Source organism: Aedes albopictus, chromosome 2 (genome assembly GCF_035046485.1).
Source record: "Aedes albopictus strain Foshan chromosome 2, AalbF5, whole genome shotgun sequence".
Lineage (NCBI taxonomy): Eukaryota > Metazoa > Arthropoda > Insecta > Diptera > Culicidae > Aedes > Aedes albopictus.
In genome coordinates, this window is record NC_085137.1 from 413,482,005 (window position 1) to 413,503,081 (window position 21,077).

General features: G+C 43.2%; 1 protein-coding gene across 4 annotated transcripts in view; it reads right to left on the bottom strand.

Moving 5' to 3' along the window:
* Positions 1-21,077, bottom strand: part of LOC109417878 (protein dead ringer-like) — a 462,566-nt gene that overhangs the window by 16,264 nt on the left and 425,225 nt on the right. For all 4 annotated transcript variants that reach the window (XM_062853473.1, XM_062853471.1, XM_062853472.1 and 1 more), the window contains exons 7-8: positions 7,979-8,105; positions 6,780-7,120 (exon numbers count right to left, since the gene is read on the bottom strand). In XM_062853473.1, coding sequence (XP_062709457.1) covers positions 6,780-7,120; positions 7,979-8,105 — 468 coding nt within the window. The remainder of the gene's footprint in view (positions 1-6,779; positions 7,121-7,978; positions 8,106-21,077) is intronic.

Genomic DNA, 21,077 nt, shown 5'->3' on the forward strand with positions numbered 1-21,077 from the left:
CGTGATCTCATATAATGTTTTTATTTTCAGCAAAAATACTCACAACAAGCAATTTCCTCAAGTATTCCAAGCTACTAGGTACTTCACTAAATACTAAGTATTCCAACTTCGAACTTCGGTATTTGCCTTGGCATTTGCTCAATATGCATGACGATGTCCATCGACATATCGATAATATTCTGCTATTGATTGGTTTTTCAAAAGCTTTTAACAGGGTTTCTCATTTTGAACTGCTGCAGAGATTATCACATCTATTTGATTTCCGTTGAGATTCTGTGTCACTGAGTAAATCCTATTTGAATAACCGCTTTCAAATAGAGGAAGTTAAAGCAAATCATTCTAGCCCGATCGGTATTCCATCGGGAGTGCTACAAGGATCGGTTTCAGAACCATTGCTGTTAGCCTTATGTGCCAACGGCCTTCCATCATCTTTGAAAGTATGTAATATCTATATTAGCTCAAAAAATGGTTTTTGCTCCACACCGCTTACTGGGGGAACAGGGTCGTTGAAATATGATGAAATTGATTGGAGTCACGTAAAAATCACCAGTTGCGACGCCCTGATTGAACTATTTGATGGGCATCACTGCAATTAGCAGTGAAACATAGTAGCCATGATTTCTGTGTTCTATCTTTGGACCCATATACAGCAGCAATGGTGCCTGCTGGGAAGCTGGAGGATCACTGTTAAAGTTTCTCCAGTTCGATGAAAATCGATAACTAATTAATTAGCCGTCCGATTTCAAAGCGGTCTTCGGCAAAGTTGTAGCTAATAAAGTTGCCTATGAGTATCAGGGTTCAATTAATCATCTTAGACAGTTGGGAAAATGTTACGGTCGATTGAATGAAAAACATCGTTTTCCCGTAGTAATTCCCATATAAACTTTGAAGGGCTTGTGCAGTCTCAATTTTCAACCAAATTAGCTCAAATTTTGGGAGGAGACATAGATTCTGGTTACAAATCGAATAAGCGGTGTGGAGCAAAAACGATTTTTTGAACCACGCTAATCTACATGTTTGCAGATGATCAGCAGCTGTATTTCTACTGAGTTATTATGAACGCTAATTGTATGGCATATATTTAAGTCATGTTATTTTACAACGAACATTCAAGATAAAATAATAGCATGAAACCAGCTCATCCATTTATGCGAATATGGCTTTGCTGCTGCCGAACCACCGCACACTACTCTATCAAAGTTTCTAATGGTAAACGATTGCAAAAATTATTACATCAGTTTGATTTCAGTAGAGTATGTATCATTGCTTTAATCCTATTTGAATACCGCTCTCAAATTGTAAGTGGATGTTAAACGAAATCATTCAAACATGATCAGTGGAGGATTGTGACACTTATTACAGGAATGTTGACAGTTTCGATGAAAATCATCCTTTTCAAATCCCTTTTGATGCCTCACTTATCATATAGATTGGAATTAATATTAAACGCTTCTGTAGCTGCATATAATTATTTGAGATGTGTCTAGATACTCTAGTACTACTAGTAGCACTCGTGTCCTGAATAAAGGTAGCCAATATCAGTGGAGCACGCTTAATTTTTTAAGCACTAATATATGTGTAACCCTAATAGACCAAATCCGTGGCGCTCAACGAGTGACTAAGACTTACATAGATCGAAAATCAGCTCGAGCAACCACTTACGCGAATATTTTGCAATAATTTCGGCATGGGAACCACGTTTGGTTTACAAATCACCTTGGAATACCAAAACATGTTGGTATTTGACAAAAATTGACGACAAACATGCCTAAAGGTCCAATCTGCAAAAGAGAGGCTCTCTTTGTTCTGATTCTCATTAAATTATCACGATGTCACATTTTTACAATTTGTTATGTGTAGATCAAAAAAGGGTTGCTTTATCTACCTTCTGACATGAGAAAAATCCAAATTCATAAATACAAGTACGTTGTAATCAAAATAGAGGAGACTTAAAGAGAGTCTCTCATCTGCAGATAACCCCTATAGGCATGTTTGTCGTCAAATGGGAGCGTACGAGTAATTTTGAAATTTGTGTAAATGTTAATCGATCAATGAATGCCATGCAAAAGTGTAAACATTGGTTCTCCGTGAGGAGTAGTGGCTGGCCCATATAGCCACAGCTGTAAGGGCGTGGGTAGGGTATCCAGCAAGACCACGCTGGGTGTGAAGAGTTCGATTTCCGGTGGGTCCAGGAACTTTGCATAAAGGAAATTTTCTTGCCTTCCTTGGGCATAGAGTATCTTCGTGCCTGCTGCACGATGCACACATGCAAAATGGTCATTGGCAGCGGCAGCTCTCAGTTAATAACTTAAGCTGAGAAGCTGGATTTGACCCAGTGGGGGCGTTACGTCAAGACGAAGAATTAGTATGGGAGTGAAGAGTATGGCTGTACACCACAGAGCGGCGAAATTGCGCACCAAACACCACCTGTAACATATTCATTTGACATACACTTCATTTTCAAAACTATAACTGAGTTTGTTATAATGTTGAAATAAAGATGATCAACATGAATTTATTTTGATTATAACTGATCTTGTTATAATTCTGATATAATTATATCAGGTTTTCAGATCAATTCTTTCAAATATATCTAAATATAACAAACGTTGATATATATATCAACCGTTGATATAATTTTGTTACATTTTTGTTATGCCTTTCTGATCGGGGTATGATCAACCTGAGATTGTTCAATCGCAGCAGTCATTTGTTATTTGAAGACATTTGTAATGTTCACACAGTAATTTATTCTCGTTCAAATCTTCAACAAATACAGACATTATCAATTGTTAGTCTCAGTTTTACTTGGCCGGTTCAAATCCACACTTGCCTTCCAAGACAGAAACCCCATGTAACGCATCTCAGACCCTCCGAAACCCCAGAAAACGCCATGTAACGCCTCCGTAACGTTTCTGAAATCTGCCGAAAATGCTCTGAAGCTCTTCGGAATGCCTCCAAAATCCCCCTAAAACCCCCTCAGACCCCATGTAACGCACCTCAGACCCTCCGACACCCCAGAAAACGCAATGTAACGCCACCGTAACGTTTCTTAAATCTGCCGAAAATGCTCTGAAGCTCTTCGGAATGCCTCCAAAATCCCCCTAATACCCCCAGAATCCCCATGTAACGCATCTCAGACCCTCTGAAACCCCAGAAAACGCCATGTAACGCCTCTGTAACGTTTCTGAAATCCGCTGAGAATGCTCTGAAGCTTCTTGGAATGCCTCTGAAATCCCCCTTAAACCCCCTCAGACCCCAAGTAACGCCCGTGACACCCTCTAGCTCGAGTTATCCGCATTTTTCTTTCGCAGTTTTCGGAACCACTGGAACTCCAACTCTACATTTCAAAACTGTCATTTCGTACTCCCATCATCTTGATTTGTGTTACAATCATGGTGCCAAATGCTACATTCATGGTAGACGACATTGATGCATCGACGGCAGCATGAATGTAGTGTGTGACGGTAGTATGCAACATTAGTCATGACGGTAAAGGCGTTGCGACGATAATGAAAAAAAATGTACTATACGGTTCACTGAGCGGGAGTCTGACCCACCCGTAAAAATCCCAATTGCGAATAATATAGGAGAAAATACGACTCAATACAATCGACAAAGACCCACGCGACGAAATAAGGACTACGATTAGAAACTTGGAACATGGAATTGCAAGTCAGGATGTGACAGGATAATTTACGACGAACTACATCCCCGCAACTTCGACATCGTGGCGTAGCGGGAACTTTGTTGCACTGGACAGAAAGTGTGGAAAAGCGGGCATCGAGCGGCTACCTTCTACCAAAGCTTTGGCACCACCACATGAACTGGGAACAGGATTTATAGTGTTGGGCAAGATGCGACAACTTGTGATCGGGTGGCAGCAAGGATGTGCATGTTAAGAGTTAAGGGCCGTTTCTTCAACTACAGCATAATCAACGTCCACTGCCCACACGAAGGGAGACCTGATGACGAGAAAGAAGCGTTCTACGCGCAGTTAGAGCAAACATACGATGGTTGCTCGCCGCGTGACGTGAAAATCGTTGTCGGCGACATGAACGCGCAGGTAGGAAGGGAGGAAATGTACAGACCGGTAATCGAGCGAAACAGCCTGCACGCCGTATCGAATGATAACGGCCAGCGATGCGTAAACTTTGCAGCCTCCCGTGGTATGATAGTCCGAAGCACCTTCTTTCCCCGCAAAGATATCCACAAAGCCACCTGGAGATCACCCGACCATCAAACAGAAAACCAAATCGACCACGTTCTAATCGACGGTAAATTCTTCTCGGATATAACCAATGTCCGCACATACCGCAGTGCGAATATAGATTCGGATCACTACTTAGTCGCTGTATGCATGCGCTCAAAACTTTCGACAGTTATCACCACGCGTCGAAGTCGAACGCCGCGGCTCAACATCGAGCAGCTGCGTAACGTAGAAGTGGCTCTACGCGCAGCAGTTAGCAGTGGCCCTACCAACGGAAGAGCAACTTGGGCGCAGCTACACTTGAAGATGGCTGAAGGGACATCCGATCCGCCATAGGTAGTACCTCAGCTACAGCACTAGGCTTCGCGACTCCGAGTCACAGAAACGATTGGTACGACGGCGAATGTGAACAGTTGAAAAACGAGAAGAATACAGCATGGGCGAGAATGCTGCAACACCGTACGAGAGCGAATGAGGCACGTTGCAGACAGGCGCGGAACAGGCAGATTTCAGTCTTCCGCAAGAAGAAGCGCCAGCAGGATGAACTAGATCGCGAAGCGATGGAAGAGCTGTACCGCGCTAAGGACACACGAAAGTTCTACGAGAAGCTTAACCGCTCGCGCAGAGGCTTCGTGCCATAAGCCGACATGTGCCGAGATAATTACGGGAATATTCTCACGAGCGAGCGTGAGGTGGTCGACAGGTGGCGGCAGCATTACGATGAGCACCTCAATGGCGACGTTGCAAGTACCGAAGGTGGCGTGGTAACAGATCTTGGAGTATGTGCACAGGACGAAAGACTTCCGGCCCCTGACCTCCAAGAGATTGAGGAGGACGTTGGCCGGTTGAAAAACAACAGAGCCGCTGGAGCAGATCAACTATCAACTACGGTGGAGAAACACTGGTGAGAGCACTACACTGGGTCATTACCAAGATTTGGGAGGGGGAAGTATTATCGGAGGAATGGATGGGAGGTATCGTGTGTCCCATCTACAAAAAGGGCGACAAGTTGGATTGCGGGAACTACCGCACGATCACACTACTGAGCGCTGCCTACAAGATACTCTCTCAAATTTTATGCCGCCGTCTATCACCGATTTCAAGAGAGTTCGTGGGGCAATATCAGACTGGATTTATGGGTGAACGCGCTACAACGGATCAGATGTTCGCCATCCGCCAGGTGTTGCAGAAGTGCCGCGAATACAACGTGCCCACACATCACTTGTTCATCGATTTCAAATCGGCGTATGATACAACCGATCGAGAACAGCTATGGCAGATTATGCACGAATACGGATAGACTGATACGATTGATCAAAGCGACGATGGATCAAGTGATGTGCGTAGTTCGAGTATCAGGGACACTCTCGAGTCCCTTCGAATCTCGCAGAGGGTTACGGCAAGGTGCTTGCTGTTCAACATTGCTTTGGAGGGTGTAATAAGAAGAGCGGGGATAAACACGAGTGGAACGATTTTCACGAAGTCCGTTCAGCTGCTTGGTTTCGCTGATGATATTGATATTATTGCTCGTAAATCTGAGACGATGGCGGAAACGTACATCCGACTAAAGAGTGAAGCCAGGCGAATCGGATTAGTCATTAATGTGTCGAAGACAAAGTACATGATGACAAAAGGCTCCAGGGAGGAATCACCGCGACCGCCACCCCGAATTCATATCGACGGTGATGAAATCGAGGCGGTTGAAGAATTTGTGTACTAGGGCTCACTGGTGACCGCCGACAATGACACCAGCAGAGAAATTCAGAGGCGCATTGTGGCAGGTAATCGTTTTTACTTTGGACTCCGCAGAACTCTACGGTCGAATAAAGTTCGCCGTAACACGAAGTTAACCATCTACAAAACGCTGATTAGACCGGTCGTCCTCTATGGGCACGAAACATGGACCTTACGTGCAGAGGACCAACGCGCCCTTGGAGTTTTCGAACGGAAGGTGTTGCGTACCATCTACGGCGGAGTGCAGATGGAAGACGGAACTTGGAGAAGGCGAATGAACCACGAGCTGCATCAGCTGCTGAGAGAACCAATCATCGTCCATACCGCGAAAATCGGGAGGCTACGGTGGGCGGGTCACGTCATCAGGATGTCGGATAGCAACCCGACTAAAATGGTTCTCGAGAGTCATCCGACCGGTTCAAGAAGACGTGGTGCATAGCGAGCTAAGTGGGTCGACCAAGTGGAGGACGATCTGCGGACCCTACGCAGAGTGCGGAACTGGAGAAAAACAGCCATGGACCGTGTGGAATGGAGGCGGCTACTATGTACAGCAGAGGCCACCCCGGCCTTAGCCTGATCGGTAAGGTAAGGTAAGGTAAGTAAGAAATGGGCTGTTGGTGATTTTTTTTTAAATTTCATTTTCCAGCTGGAGTTAAACGGGTTAAGAAAGTGGAGGAGTTCATCAAACTGTGACGATTTATACAGCAAGTGTGACATAGTGGAGTTGTAAATGGACCATTTTAAGTGACGTAATTCATGGACCTCCTCATGATGTGACTCATTCCAACTCCATAAACTATCGATTAAGTAATCGCAAACAGAAAACGCGTCTTACCTCTGCATCTCCGGCGGGCTGGTATTGAGCGAGTTCGGCGGACTCGTGTTGTTGTTGTACATGTTCCACAGCGCAACGCGGGACATTTCCAACGCGTTGAGGGCATCCCGCGGGGTCATCTGCTGTTCCGGACTTTGTTCGCGTTTCATCTCCTTCGGCTGGAACAGTTTGATGTAGTCGAGCATGCGCTGCTCGAACTCGGGCGGCAGAATGTTCGGGATCTGGGCGACGTTCGGTGCCCCCAGGAGCCGGTGGTGCTGCTGCTGATTGACGTGGGTAACCAGCGACAGGGGCGACATCTGCTGGATGCCCTGCGGAATGGGCGATCGTTGAACTGATGGCTGTGTGCGGAATGAGAAGAAGGGGGAAATGAGATGCTTGTTTGGAGTATAAAATGCATGCACACGATCGTCCCAAGTCCCAAGTAGAAAACATGAGATCAATTTGCAGTTTTATTGCCTGTTTGTTTAGCCAACACAGAGCGAGAGCGTTTATTAATGAATGAGTGAATGAAAATATGAATAATCAAGCGATCGAAGCGCACTAGGGGAGATACGGCACGGCTGGCGCTGGATAGCTGGGCTGTGTTCAGAGCTTATGGGAGAAGAGTTAATAGTAGAGAAACGTGTGCATAAATCAATGCAAAATCAGTTGGCTTTGTGATTGCAATTCAAACCACGCATCGGGGGATTAAACAGCGTATCCAAGAAGCATTTTTTCTTCAAAAAGACTAGAAGAGTTTCTTAGAACCATCATAGAACCGAAATATAAGGGATTAGGTTTTATGACAGTTTTCAAAACTTCTACAAGATCAATGGATCACTAAAATAACTAAAACGGCCGCTATGAAATGAACAGATAGCGCCACCGTGCCTTGTGTGTTTGACGTAACTCGACTGCTGTCAATGTGTGAACGTCCATATACGGTGGCGCTTTTGTTTTGATGCGGTGAGTAGTGGAAAAGTCGGCTTCAATGATCCATTGTCCATCAAAATGTTACTTGGGTAATGAACTTGTTGCATCACTTACACTATTTGTCAGAATTTTCAAGTTACTTGTGTAAATTCCTTGGAGTTTAGGTCAACTATATACAGTTTTATTTAAGCTTTAAGAATCTTGAATGCTCTTCATCCTCCTACTGCAGTGATTCTGAATTTTCGTGACTAGATGACCCGTCCCATCCAAAAATATAACCTTACCGAATCAAACTGTCCATAGCTGGATCGTCGTCCCTCGCGCCGATTCCCATCGATGGCGGCCTGCAGTTCGGCCGGTGTGCTCAGGTTCTTCTTCTCGCACTCGTAGGGATAGAGATACTTCATGTACCTGCAGAAGACAGAAACGGAAAGAAAAAGCATTGTAAAACATTAAGACCATTTGTTGTCGGTGTCGGTGATAAGCAGGTAGGTACGAGCGAGGGTCTTCGACCATCTCTCGCATCCGAAGCAGAGAGTTCTAATTGATAAAACAAACAGCACTGCACCAGCAATGTTGACCGAGAAAGTCTGGAATTGGAATTGGAAACCTGATGGCGCGACGCGCAGCGGCATTTATTTCCCCTCATTCATTTTCATAAATAATTAATCTTCTTCGCAGAGGTGCTGCTGCATTTCGTCCCGGCTCTCTGCAACTGACCAGCCCGGTCCGATCTTAGTCATGAAGTGCGAATGCAGTCAGTTGGCTGGTCAGAGCGCTTCGTTCATTCACACTTGTTCGACTGGAAAGCGATGCAGTCGAGACTCCCTGGCTAAGGAATGTGATACGAGGACGGCGGTGGCGGGCAGTGGCGTTCCATGGCAAGTCCGTTTCAAGTGAGAAAAAGGCACTGTTGGAACACGTTTTTATAATGATTAAATTAAACAACAAACAAATAGAACCATCAAACAAACTTAATAAGACGCATTCGTTCGGTCCGAAAGGGTTTCCTTTTCAACGCTCCGTGATCTTCCTGCTTGGGATCGAGGGTTTAAGGTGGTCTGTTTTGTACAAGCTGGTATCGCTGTGAATTTCATTCGAGTCTAGCAAAATTGTTTAGAAGAAACGTTGAATTTGATTAAAAAGGTATTCTATTTAGCTGATTCTAAAAATGCCCATTGGAGAAATATCTGCTTCTCAGTTTTGTGTTCTACACCCAGCGAAAAAAACTAACGAAAATCATCAAAATACCTTATGAATTTTTGCTACCTTATGAAAATTGATCTTGCTTGTTATGACAAATTTTATAAGATAGACTTATGAGAAGAGTATAACAAATTTAAATTATGCTGACGGGATTCGATCCACAAACGTCGGGATTGCTTTAGAAATTCCCTCTTTGGTTCTTCTAAGAGTTTCTTCTGAGATGCCTGAAGAGGTTGCGTCTGGGATTCCTTCAAGAGTTCTTACAAGGATTCCTCCACGAAATATTAACTTTGGGGGTTTTCGACCTTGCAATCTACGGAGCAGTCAAAACGGCAAATATTTTCTATGGCCGTCTTTTCTCTGATCTATGCCATCTTTCTCAAGGGTTCTATTGACATAATACATGTTAGACTTAAACAGGAAAATCTACAAATTACTAACGAATACAAAAACTAACAAATTACTTCTGAGATATTTTCAGAAGTTCCTGTTTTTTTTTAATTCCTTCCGTATTTTCTCTGAGATTTTTCCAGAAATTCTTTCCGTGGTTTCTCTACATTTTTTTTTTCTAGAATCCTTTCAAGATTTTCTTCCGTGATTCTTCTGGGAGCTATATCTGAGATTCTTTTATTAGTTCCTTCTGAAGTCCTTCCAGGAAGGGATCTCACCTCTGAGACTTAAAGGGATTTCTCATGGAGTTCCGGGAACCCTCTAGGAATTCCATCCGAGATTCTTTCAATATCTTCTGAGAAAAACCAGAAGAAAGTTGCTGGAATGTTTCCTCAAGGAAATCCTGTAGAAACTTCATGAGGACAAAAGCTGCAGGAGGAATTTCTCAAAATACTCCCTAATAAACTCCTGAAAGCTTTTCATTTGAAACATATGGAAGAATTTCCGGATGAACTACCAGAAAAATTCCAGAAGGATTTGCAAGAGTTCAGATCGGAACTCTTGGAGGAAACCAGAAAAAAGTTCCTTGATGAACTCTGAAGAAATCCTGGAAGCAGTTTCTGAAAGAATTACAGAATAACTTGCCGGCACAAGTTCGAAGAAGAAACCCAGAAAGAGTTCCAAAAGGAATTCCGAAGAAGTATCCGCAGAAATCCACGAAGGAGTTCCTGAAAAAATTCCAGGAGCAATTTCTGACAGAAGCCTAGAAAAAGTTCCCGGAAGAATCCCTGATGGAGCTCCCGAAAGTATCCTGGAAGTAGTTCTTGGAGGAGCCCCGGAAAAAGTTTCCGGTGGAATTACCGTATCTATTTCGGAAGGAATTATGGAGGAGTCCCAGAAGCAGTTCCTGAAAGAATCCCAGAAGAAGCTCCAGGAAAAGTCCCGGAGAAGTTTTGGAAGGAATAATGTAGGTAAAATACCTGAAGAAATATCAGTCGGAGCTCTGGTGGAATCTCGTATGAAAGGATTCCCAGACGGAATTTTTGAAAGTGTTTCTAAAGGAACGTTCGATGGAAATTCGAAGAAAGAGATCCCTGAAAGAACTTCTGAAGAAATTGCGGAAGATATCCCGGGTAAAATTGCTGGAATTCCAATGCATATTCCAAAATAAAGTATTAGGAGAATCTAGGATGGAATACCTGGAGGATCCCCGAAACTCCATGAATGGTCCCGAAAGAGATCCCTTGAAGTTACTGAAATAATCTCTGAAGGAATCCTGAAAGGAGTTCCTGGAGAAACAATTCTAGGAATCTCGGAAAGGATCTCAAAGGGAACTTCTGAAGGAATTCCATTTCACAGATGGAGCTGAGGAATTGCAAAAGGAGATCCTAGAGTAATCCTACAATAAGTTTGTGAAGAATCCACGGAAGAAATTCCCGGAGAATTCACAAGACAAATGACTGGGATAATCCCAGAAGGAATTCCTGGAGAATCTCCAGGAATATTAATTTTCAAAGAATTTCAAAAGGTATTTCTAAAGAGATCCCAGAAAAATTACCTGTAATAACCTCGGGAGTACTTTCAGGAGCAATCCTGGCAAGAGCTCATGAAGGAATGCCAGACGAAACCTCTTGAGACATCTCAGGAGAAACTCCTTGAACAATTCGAGGCGGAACTTCTGAGGGAATCCTAAATAAACCCTCGGAATAATAGAGCTCCCTGGAAATCCCACAAGAAACTCCTGAAGGAGCCGTGACACGAATTTGTTAAAAAACGTAAAGGATTTCTTGGAGGAATCACGGGTTGAGTTCCTGCGGAATCTCAGAAGGACCTCCTGGAGGGATGCCACCGTGCCATCATCAAGTCATAGATGAGCACACCTTCCCACGCATACGAAATCCGATAGCTGATAAAAACCTACAACTACCTACCTACAAATCGTAAACAACAAGGCCATGAAACGTCAAAAGACTAAAAGAGTTATGGGACAAATCGCTAAAGATAATCCGGGGGTCTCCAGTTAGCATAGTGGTTTAGGCTATGGATCGCCAATCCGGAGACGACGGGTTCGATTCCTGTTCCAGTCGGGAAAAATTTTCTCGACTCCCTGGGCATAGTGTATCATTATTGTACTTGCCTCACAATCAGGGATGCCATACATACAGATTTTCGAGCACCCGTACAGATTTCGTTTTATATGAAATACAGATTTTTGAGCTAGAGGGGTCATTTCATTTTTGTATGGAATACAGATTTTTCTCCCAAATTTTGTATGGGATACAGATTTTTGAAAAGAATGATACAGATTTAAAAAAAATCATCTGGCATCCCTGCTCACAATATACATATTCATGCAATGGCAGGCAAAGGAAGCCCTTCAAGTAATAACTGTGGAAGTGCTCAAAGAACACTAAGTTGAAGCAAGGCAGGCCAAGTCCCAATGGGGACGTAGAGCCAAAAAGAAGAAGAAGAAGGAAGAATCGTGGGGGAAATCCAAGGAGAAATATCTGAAGGAATCCCTAAGTGAACCGCACAAGGGTTCGTCGAAATAATTCCAGGGCAAATTTCTAAAGGAATCTCGGGAGAAATCAATGCAAGAATACCGAGAGGATTCAACTAAGGAATTCTGAGGAAATTTCAGAAGGATTCCTGGGAGAAACCGAACAAAGAATCCTGAAGGAGTGCCAATAAAAATGGCTCAAGGAATCCCGGGAGTAATCAATGAAGCACCCAACTAACAAAAGTAGGTAGGCAACAGCTTATGGGGCAAAAGCTTCATTCAAATTACTTCTTTAAACTCCTACACCGGAAAAATCCGTTTCCGAAAACATGACGAAAAAGTCATGAAATCATAAAATATGCCGCTTCATGATATCATGACTACAAGTCATAATATCATGACGATAATAAAGAATATCATGAATATTATTTTACAATTTTCATAAAAAAAGTCATAATCGCCAAAGACGTTACGACAAATCTTCTGGTATTTACCTTTATGAAACATTATGACGCTGAGTTATAGAACCATGCTACTGAGCAGGCATCAAATTTCTCACTCACGTGATCGAATTCTTCGGGTTTATCCACCTCCGCGATCATGATTTTTCTCTGCAAGGGGTGAAAAATAAAAGTCTCTTACTCCAGCGCTCGCGATAATTCTCTTTCTCTCCATGTACAACTCACGGATAAACCACAAAGCATCAAATTTTTCACTCCGTCTCCGAGTCACATACCGTCTCCACCGATGCACGTTTTGACGTTTAGTACTGCCGTGTTTACATTAATTGTTCTTGTTTTCATGGTCATCTAGACAACACATTACCGCTCAGACGTCAACCGGGTGGAAACATGGGTTGGTGCAGACTTAGCAACCATTTTCTCCTGCGAGAACAAACGATTTGTGAGTGAGCGCTAATTGGAGAGAGCATACTTTTATCACGCCAAGAAACCGGAGTGAGAGCCTTTTCAATCGTCCATGGGTGCAAGGAAAATATCACAGGCTGCTTTATCCGGATAATATCGCTGTGTGATAGATCGTTACTCGCGTGAGTGAGGGAAAAATTTGGTGCCTGCTACTGAGTCATAAATAATAATAAGAATAATACCACAAAACAGCGGCAATGAAACAAAACAAACGGGAGCGACCTTTGTACTGTTCACTCAAACCTGTAGAGCACATATCCATTCCGATTCATGGCTGTGTTTTGCGGTAAGACAAAGTACTCTTTAACCCTCTAATACCCATATTTTTTATTTTGATCTAAATATCATTTTTCGTCATCTAAAATCGATTTAAACATGTTTTGGAAGGTGATTCTTTTTAATTCTCGATTTCATGAATTTCAGTTTTTGATTTTTCTAATTTTTATTTTTGAACATCCCCACCCTTTTATATTTTTCCTGGAAGCCTCTTTGGGGTACGGATTTTTTGAGAAGAAAACATTTTGAGATTTTATGATTATTGTTGAAATATTTTTATTGTAAACTTTTTTCATAGAAAATTTTATTTTCCGTGGAATTTTAAGGAAAATAATTTTAGAGTGTATTCGATTTCCTTAAACTATAAAACTACGATAGAATGATTTGGGAAAAATTTAAAATATGTTAATTTTAACGATTCAATACAAAATAAACAATGACTTCTAGAAGGTGACTAAAACATCAATTTTTCAATGATTTTTAAAAAATGTAGATACGCTTTGAAATACACCAAAAACCATTTTGAGATATACAAAACAGTCCTAAATATCAGCCAAAAATATAAAAATTTTGATTTTCCACGAAACAAAAATTACAAAAATGCTCAAACTATACCCCGTCTAAAGGCGGGGTTGGGTATTAGAGAGTTAAATTTAAAAAAAATGTAATTATCTTATAATTCTTCAATTCAATTTTTCAGAACAATACTGTGGAATGCCCCCGTTGGGCGTCTTCTGCAGCAAAAGGGGACTTCTGTTTCGTATGCAGAATTTAAGCATCTCAGAAAAGTTTCGTTGCAGTAATCGCGGCGAAAATGCCAGGAGAAATCCCTGAAATAATCCTGGGAGAAATCTCTGCAGCAATATCACGAGAATCACTCGGAGTCCCGGGAACAATCCCTGAAGGAAGTCTGTAAAAATGTCATTAAGGAATCCTGGGAGAACAAACAGGAATCTTAAGGTCAAACAGGAATTTTAAGAGTCTTGGAGGATCCCCTTATGCAATCTCGTAAATAATTCGTTAACAAAAAACTCGAAAAAAATCTTGAGAGAAATCCCTAAAGGAATCCTTATGTGAATCAAATATTCTTTTTTTTTTTTTTTTTTTTTTTTTTTTTTTTTTTTGAGGCTTTAAATTTATTAATTTTAATTCATTCGCCTCCAACAAACTATTCTACAATTCCTGTAACAATCCAGTTAGCTTTAAATACTTTAGCATTTTGGTTTCAGCTTTTTCATTATTTCCTAATGATTCTTGTAGATTTAACCTAATTCCTAATTTTTCCCTTATATTATCAAACTTTTTACATCTCGTTAATATGTGGTTTATGTTTAGTTCATCATTACATGTTTCGCAAACATCTGGTGCAAGCTTTCTGAAAATATGGCTTTTCGTTATTCTCGAATGTCCTAAACGACATCTTGTTAAAGCTATTTGTTCCTTCCGTTTCGGTCGATCCTTCCACTTCCTAACTTGCGTTTTAATAGACGCTAAATGATGGTGGTGTTCGTTAGTCCATTTATGTTGATGATTCTTCCAAAGCTCTTCTGAAACCCATTTGGCAATATCCGATGCTGGAACGTCATGTACAGATAATCGCGAAGATCTTCCTCTATTTGCAGCTCGATCGGCCTCTTCATTTCCCTTGATTCCTGTGTGACCCGGAACCCAGCAAAAAGAGATTTTCTTGTTTCCGATGCTTGTTTCGATGGCTTGTATGCAGGAGTTCCGACATTTACCACTTTCCAACGCTTTCAAACAACTTGCTGAGTCTGATAAAACAACGGTTGGCTTTTTCGATGCATACTTCACTGCTGTTGCTATTGCTGCTGCTTCCGCCGAGAATATACTGTATTGATCTGGTAGTTTGCGCTCAACCGTTCGTCCACATAAAGCGACCCCAAAACCGACGTTCGAGCCAAGTTTGGAGCCATCTGTATAGATTTTCTCGAATGTTCCATATTTTTCATCCAACATACTAGTAACAATAGCTTTAGCCCTAACGGCTCCTTGTCCTACTTTAAATTTATTTTTTACAGTCCAGTCAATTGACGGTGACTTTGCATTCCACGGTCTACGACTGATACGGGAGAGTTTTTGCACGGGTGGGATGACTATTTCGACCAGCGTCCTTAAGGCTGAGTTGGTGGTGCTTCGGAGTGCTGGTTTACCAATGACAGACTTCTCTTCAATTCGACATAGACTTTTAACCATAGCTAGGACAACTCGTTCGTTGAGCGGGAGTACTCCGCTTTCCACAGCCATGGCTATCGCAGGTGATGTTCGAAAAGCACCGGATGTCGTTCGCAGGAGTTGGTTGAAAGTGGTTTGGTAAGGCCTAACACATTTCGTACCGAATAATTCAATCCCGTATAACAGCTTTGAAACACAGATGGCATTTCCTATCCGCCACAGAACTTCTCTGCTAGCGTGATTTCCAATTGCTTTAATGAAGTTTAAACGCTTTTTAACGCATTGAACGACCATCTTGCAGTGTTTTTTGAACGTGCAGCGCCTATCCAATTCCACTCCGAGGATCCTTGCTGACGGCACGTCTCGGATTTTTTCATCGTTAATTTTGATTTCAAATCTGTTCTTTTTCAAGTTGGAGTGCTTCCTTTGGCAAACATGTAGCAACATTGATTTGCTTGCAGAAAGCTCGTAATGGTTGTTCGTTGCCCAAACATGGACCGCCTCAATAGCTTTCTTCAGTCTTACTCTGGCGGCAAACGCTTGTTTTCCAGTGGAGATGAGCAATATATCGTCGGCATAGAGCAAGATTCTCACGTTTTTCGGGACAGACTCAAATATTGTATCCATAACCAGAGTGAAAAGGGTCACTGATAGGACTGATCCTTGTGGTACGCCCGTTTCCTGGATTCGAGGTTTCGAGAGTTTACCTCCGAAACTTACTTGAAATGTACGATCTGTCAGGAAACCTTCGATACATTTGAGCATGTTTACTCCCATCTTAAGCTGTTTCACTCTTTTCAAGATCTGAGGACGCCAAGTCCTATCGTAGGCTTTACGTAGATCAAGCAACGCCAGTTCACAGTGTTGGTGTTTACTGGTTGCTTGCACCAGAATTTCGTTTAGCTCCGCAAAATATGTGGCTGTTCCGCGACCCGCCCGAAACGCGTGTTGATCAGGATGGAGGAGATTATTTTGCTCCAAAAACGTAATTAGTCTGTGGTTTACCATGCGTTCATAGATTTTGCCAATACAGCTCAACAGAGTTATTGGACGGTAATTGGAAGCGAATTGACGTTTTTCCCCTTGTTTCGGTATTGGAACAACAACCCCCTCCTTCCAACTATCAGGGAAACGTCCTGTGGTCCATGTTTTGTTGAACGCTTTCAGCATTGATAGTTTTCCCGATAAAGGAAGCCTTTTGATCATAGGGTAGCCTATTTGATCCTTACCTGTCGAATAGCCTTTCGTAGAATCGATTGCGCTCAACAGTTCCAAGAGACTAAATTCGCTGTCCAGTTCGTCGATTCCTGGCGGGTTGCTGTCGTCGCATTCGGAGTTCGAGTCTAATTGACTCTCGGTTTGGTCGGTGTTGGTAGAGTCTGCAGTGTTTTCTTCGAAGACATCGGCGAAATGTTCTGCGATCTTGGCTGGATCGGTGACATGCTCGTTGTTTATAATAAAACTTTTGTTTCCATTAGACTTCTTGCCGCATAGTCTATTGAAATTGCTCCAGATTTGATCCGCTCCAGTTGTGGGTGCAAAACGTTCACAAAACTGAACCCATGATTCCTGTTTGGCCCTGGTGATAACTTTTCGAGCTTCGCTTCTGGTCCTTTGAAATTCTTGGAGACAATAATTCCTTCGAGGGTCATCTGTGTCTATCCTTCTCAGTGCACGTAATGCCTTTCGGCGAGCCTTTACAACTGCTTTCACTTCATCCGTCCACCAAATAACTGCCTTGCCATATGGTTTTCCAGATGTTCGTGGTATTGAAGATATTGCTGCTTCATAAATAGTGCGTTCAATGGTCTCGATGGTATTATCATGGTCTGCTAGTTCCTCAACTTTTCGCTCATATTCCCTCCAATTCGCATCCTTGTATAGCCACCGCTTTGGGCTCTCATAGTAGGTTGACGTCTCTTTTGTTTTCAGGGTAATCGGTATGTGATCACTTCCCATTGTATCCTCTGCAGCTTCCCAAATGTACTTGGAGGCGAGATTATGCGAAGCAATAGTGATGTCGATGGCGGATAAAGATCCACGCGCTTCATTTATACAAGTTGGAGACCCATCATTTAGAACGATCATTTGATTTTTGATTACCCAAGACAAGATCATTCTACCTCTCTTCGTTGACTTGGAGCTACCCCAAGCTTCGTGAGAAGCATTCACATCTCCTGCTATAATGTATGGTGGCTGCGATGTTTCCACAAGTTTATCTAAAGCATCTATGATGTCTCGATCTTTGGTGGTATGCGGAAAGTATACTGATACCACTGTTATATTGAATGGGCTGAGCAGTCTTGCTGCACATATGGGAATATTGGAATTGATGTCGATGAATTGATGGGGAACTTCCTTCAAAATCCCAAGCCCGGCAGATCCACTTCCATTATGAACATCCCGATGAGCTAATTTCCATGAATATTTTCCTTTTAGGCAGTTATCAGTATTTTTGGCCATCAATTCTTGGAGGCATAACACGATAGGTGGGTTGGTTAGAACGAAATGAGAGAGTTCTTGATTATTTGCCCAGATGCTTCTTATATTCCACTGGAGGACAAGAATTTTATTGTGGCTGACCTGGTTTCTGTCATGGGAATTGGCAGTACTCGGCTCTGAAGACATTCTCCGCATCGGTTGATTGTGTGGTTTTGCAGTCACTGGTTGTAATTTGCTTGTAACTGGTGTACACTGAACATTTCGAAGCCTGTCGTATACTTCCGAGTTTGATAATGCTTCCGCTGGTAGAGATGAGAGGCTGGGACCGTTCATCAAGGTACTCCCTCTGCTGATGATCCTTTCTTCTTGCTCATGTTCCGCTTGCGGCCGAGCTCTATTGACGCTGGCCCTCCGACCGTTGATGGACACGTCCGACAAAAGGTAGTTTCCTTCTTCCTCATACCTCACGCCGGCTTGAGCTGCAACTTGCATTCTTGAAGCAGAAGTCAACGCATGTTGAGCTGAGTGTTGCTTAGTGGGTTCTATAATATAAGTGGGAAACAGAGAGCTACTGTTTCGATAAACGAAATTGAAATTACTTGCCTGTGGGTGCAGGCGCACCGCGTCGGCTGCCGCCAGAGGCTCATCGGGCATGTCCGGAACATCCCTGGTCAGGGCCGACACGGGAGGCCTCGCGCTTGGCGAATCATGACATTCTTTCGATGAACCGTTCTCTTCGATGCTTGATGATGGTGTGAAGATAGGATAAAAGTTGAAAGCGTTGTATGTTCTCGATGATCTTGGTTGTTGTTGATTGGTGGAGGAGATGTTGAGGCAGCTTGGTGTCATAGGGTTGGCCGAACCCCAGGAGGACGTATCGGATAAGTTTGGTAAAACTGGCTTATTCCAGTCCCCCCGAGCGTTCACTTCCTCGTCCGGAAGGGGGGAGGTTACTTTCATCTCTCCCTCCCCACACCGCACGCCTACATGGGGCGTTACTGTGATTTCATCGCATATCGTTGACAGATTTAGATTTGCGTCGTAATTGGTAGAGTTTCTGGGTTCTATACTGGAAAATTGAAACAGAGAGGTACTGTTTCGATAAACAAAATTGAAACTACTTGCCTGAGGGTGCAGGCATGCCGCGTCGGCTGCCGCCAGAGGCTCGTCGGGCACGCCCGGAACATCCCTGGTCAGGGCCGACGCGGGAAGCCTCGCGCTTGGCGAATCATGAAGATTAGATGAACTGTTTTCTACCGTGGTCAATGGTGGTTTGTAGATGGGATCTGTAGATGGGATATTGCTGGCGTGGTATTCTCTCGATGTCCTGGGGAAGTCCTTATTTTCGCTGGGTCTTATTTCCTTCCTTTGGGCTGTACTGTCCATTATTTCTTCTTACTACGGGTAACGACACCCGAGGCTAGGTTCGAACACGTGTCTTCAACAGCAGGACATTTTTTCCTTTCGGGGGATTCCTCATTGTCGTTGTTTTTCTGGGAGTTTCCTTTTCTTTTGGTAGTCCGCGAGTTTTCATATTCCATGTTCACTGCGTTGATTTCGATGGGTTCCGAGCTTGGCTGGAGATTTTTGGCGGTTTTCGAATTAACGGGTCGTAGTTGGTCACATGAACTAGATCGCGTTAGATCCGAGTAGCGGGTTTTGCGTGGTGGTTCAGGTTGAATGAACTGGGCGGTTCCTGTTTGCTTGCCGGGTTTATTGATGGAGATTCTGCAGCTACACTGTTGTTGGTTGTTTGAAGCTATTTGCGCTTTGAGCTCTGTGACCATTTGGGTGAGGCTTGCAATTTGTTCTTGAAGAGCTTTGATCACACGATCCTTTTCGCTGTCCGCATTTTGTGTGTGCTGGTTAGCTACCGCAGCATATGAGGACTTGTCATTAGCTTTCCGGTATTCTGATCGAGCTTCGCTGTACGTTAGATTGCGATTAATTTTCAACCGGATGATGTCTTGTTCTTCACGGTATACTGAACATTGTTTCGAGATTGGAGAATGATTTTGACCGCAGTTTTTACAGTGCTCTGGGTTGGGACATGGAGATTCCAGTATTTCGTGTGCTCCCGAGCATGTGAGGCAGACTTGTTGAAACTTCGTAGCATCGCACCTCATACGCGTGTGACCGTACGTTGCACAGCGGAAACAAACCATTGGCGAAGGGTAATAGGGTCGAACAGTCGCACGGAGAAGACCTAGATAGACGTATTCTGGAAGCCTTGCCCCACTGAAGGTTAGCACAGTTATCGGAGTGTTCCGAGTCTCTTTACCAACACGCTTTTTGATGCGTCGAACAGCAGTTACTCCTTGGGACTGCAGGTTTTTCAGAATGTATTCCTCGCTGTGATTAATTCCATCTGAATCAAACACGGCGCCCTGAACTGTGTTTAGAGTTGGGTGTTCAATTATTTCGATAGGTGTTTCGTCAATGAGCTCACGTATTTGTTTCAATTTTTCTGAAACCGATTTCGATTTTGTTCGCAGGATGTATTTTGCTCCACCAGCCTCCTTTGAAGCTTGAATTTTTTCAGCTTCACCGGACCCGAGAGCTAGTCGTATCGTGTTTCCAATCAGGAAGTGGTCAGGAGGGAGACGTGGTTTGCGTGCAGTTGAACCGGCTTCGTTTTCTGTCGTCCGAACTTGCATTAGCAAAACGATCGTTTGTGCTAGTTCATCATCTCGTAACATCCATCGAGGAACCCTGCCTTTATCAGGAGGGTCGCAGGGAGGGGGTTGCGAACGCCCTGCCATATGACCCGGCAGATGCTATCAGCGCAGGTAGTTTTTTGCGTTTGTTTTTATTAACGCAAGCAGCCGAACTTCGAAAGTATCTCAGCTCACTCTCCTCTCTTTTGACTACAGTATAGATCGGCTACCCGATAACGCACTCGGGCGAGTAGTTGTTATAACGACAACTACGATAATTTGCCGACCTATATCAGCCTCTCGAGAAGTGATGTATCGGATAACAAAATATAAATTTTGTTACAAATTACGCGTTACAGAACTTCACTTTTACTGTAAGCCGCGGCGGTAACCGTTTACCAATGAAAACGATTGGTTTTCCAACGACAATATTCCAAAACGAGCTTGAAATTTGGATATTGAATCTAGACGATTCGCGCGCGTGGGGTATCTATACGATGCCGTTTACACACTGAATCAAATATTCATGAAGAACTCTCGGAAGAATTTCCTGAAGAAAACTCAGGATGAGTCAATGTCAATAAAGGAATCCAGAGAGGAATTCCCAATTGAACTCCAGAAGGAATCCTAATGGGAAATCCGTTAAGAGTACTCGGGGAGGATCAATGAAGGAATGCCGGAAATAATCCAAATAAGGAATCCCGGGGAAAATAGCTCAATAAATACCGAAAAAAAAAATGCCGGAAAGATTCCATAAACATTGGAAAAAATAAATACAGGTATATCTGGAGAA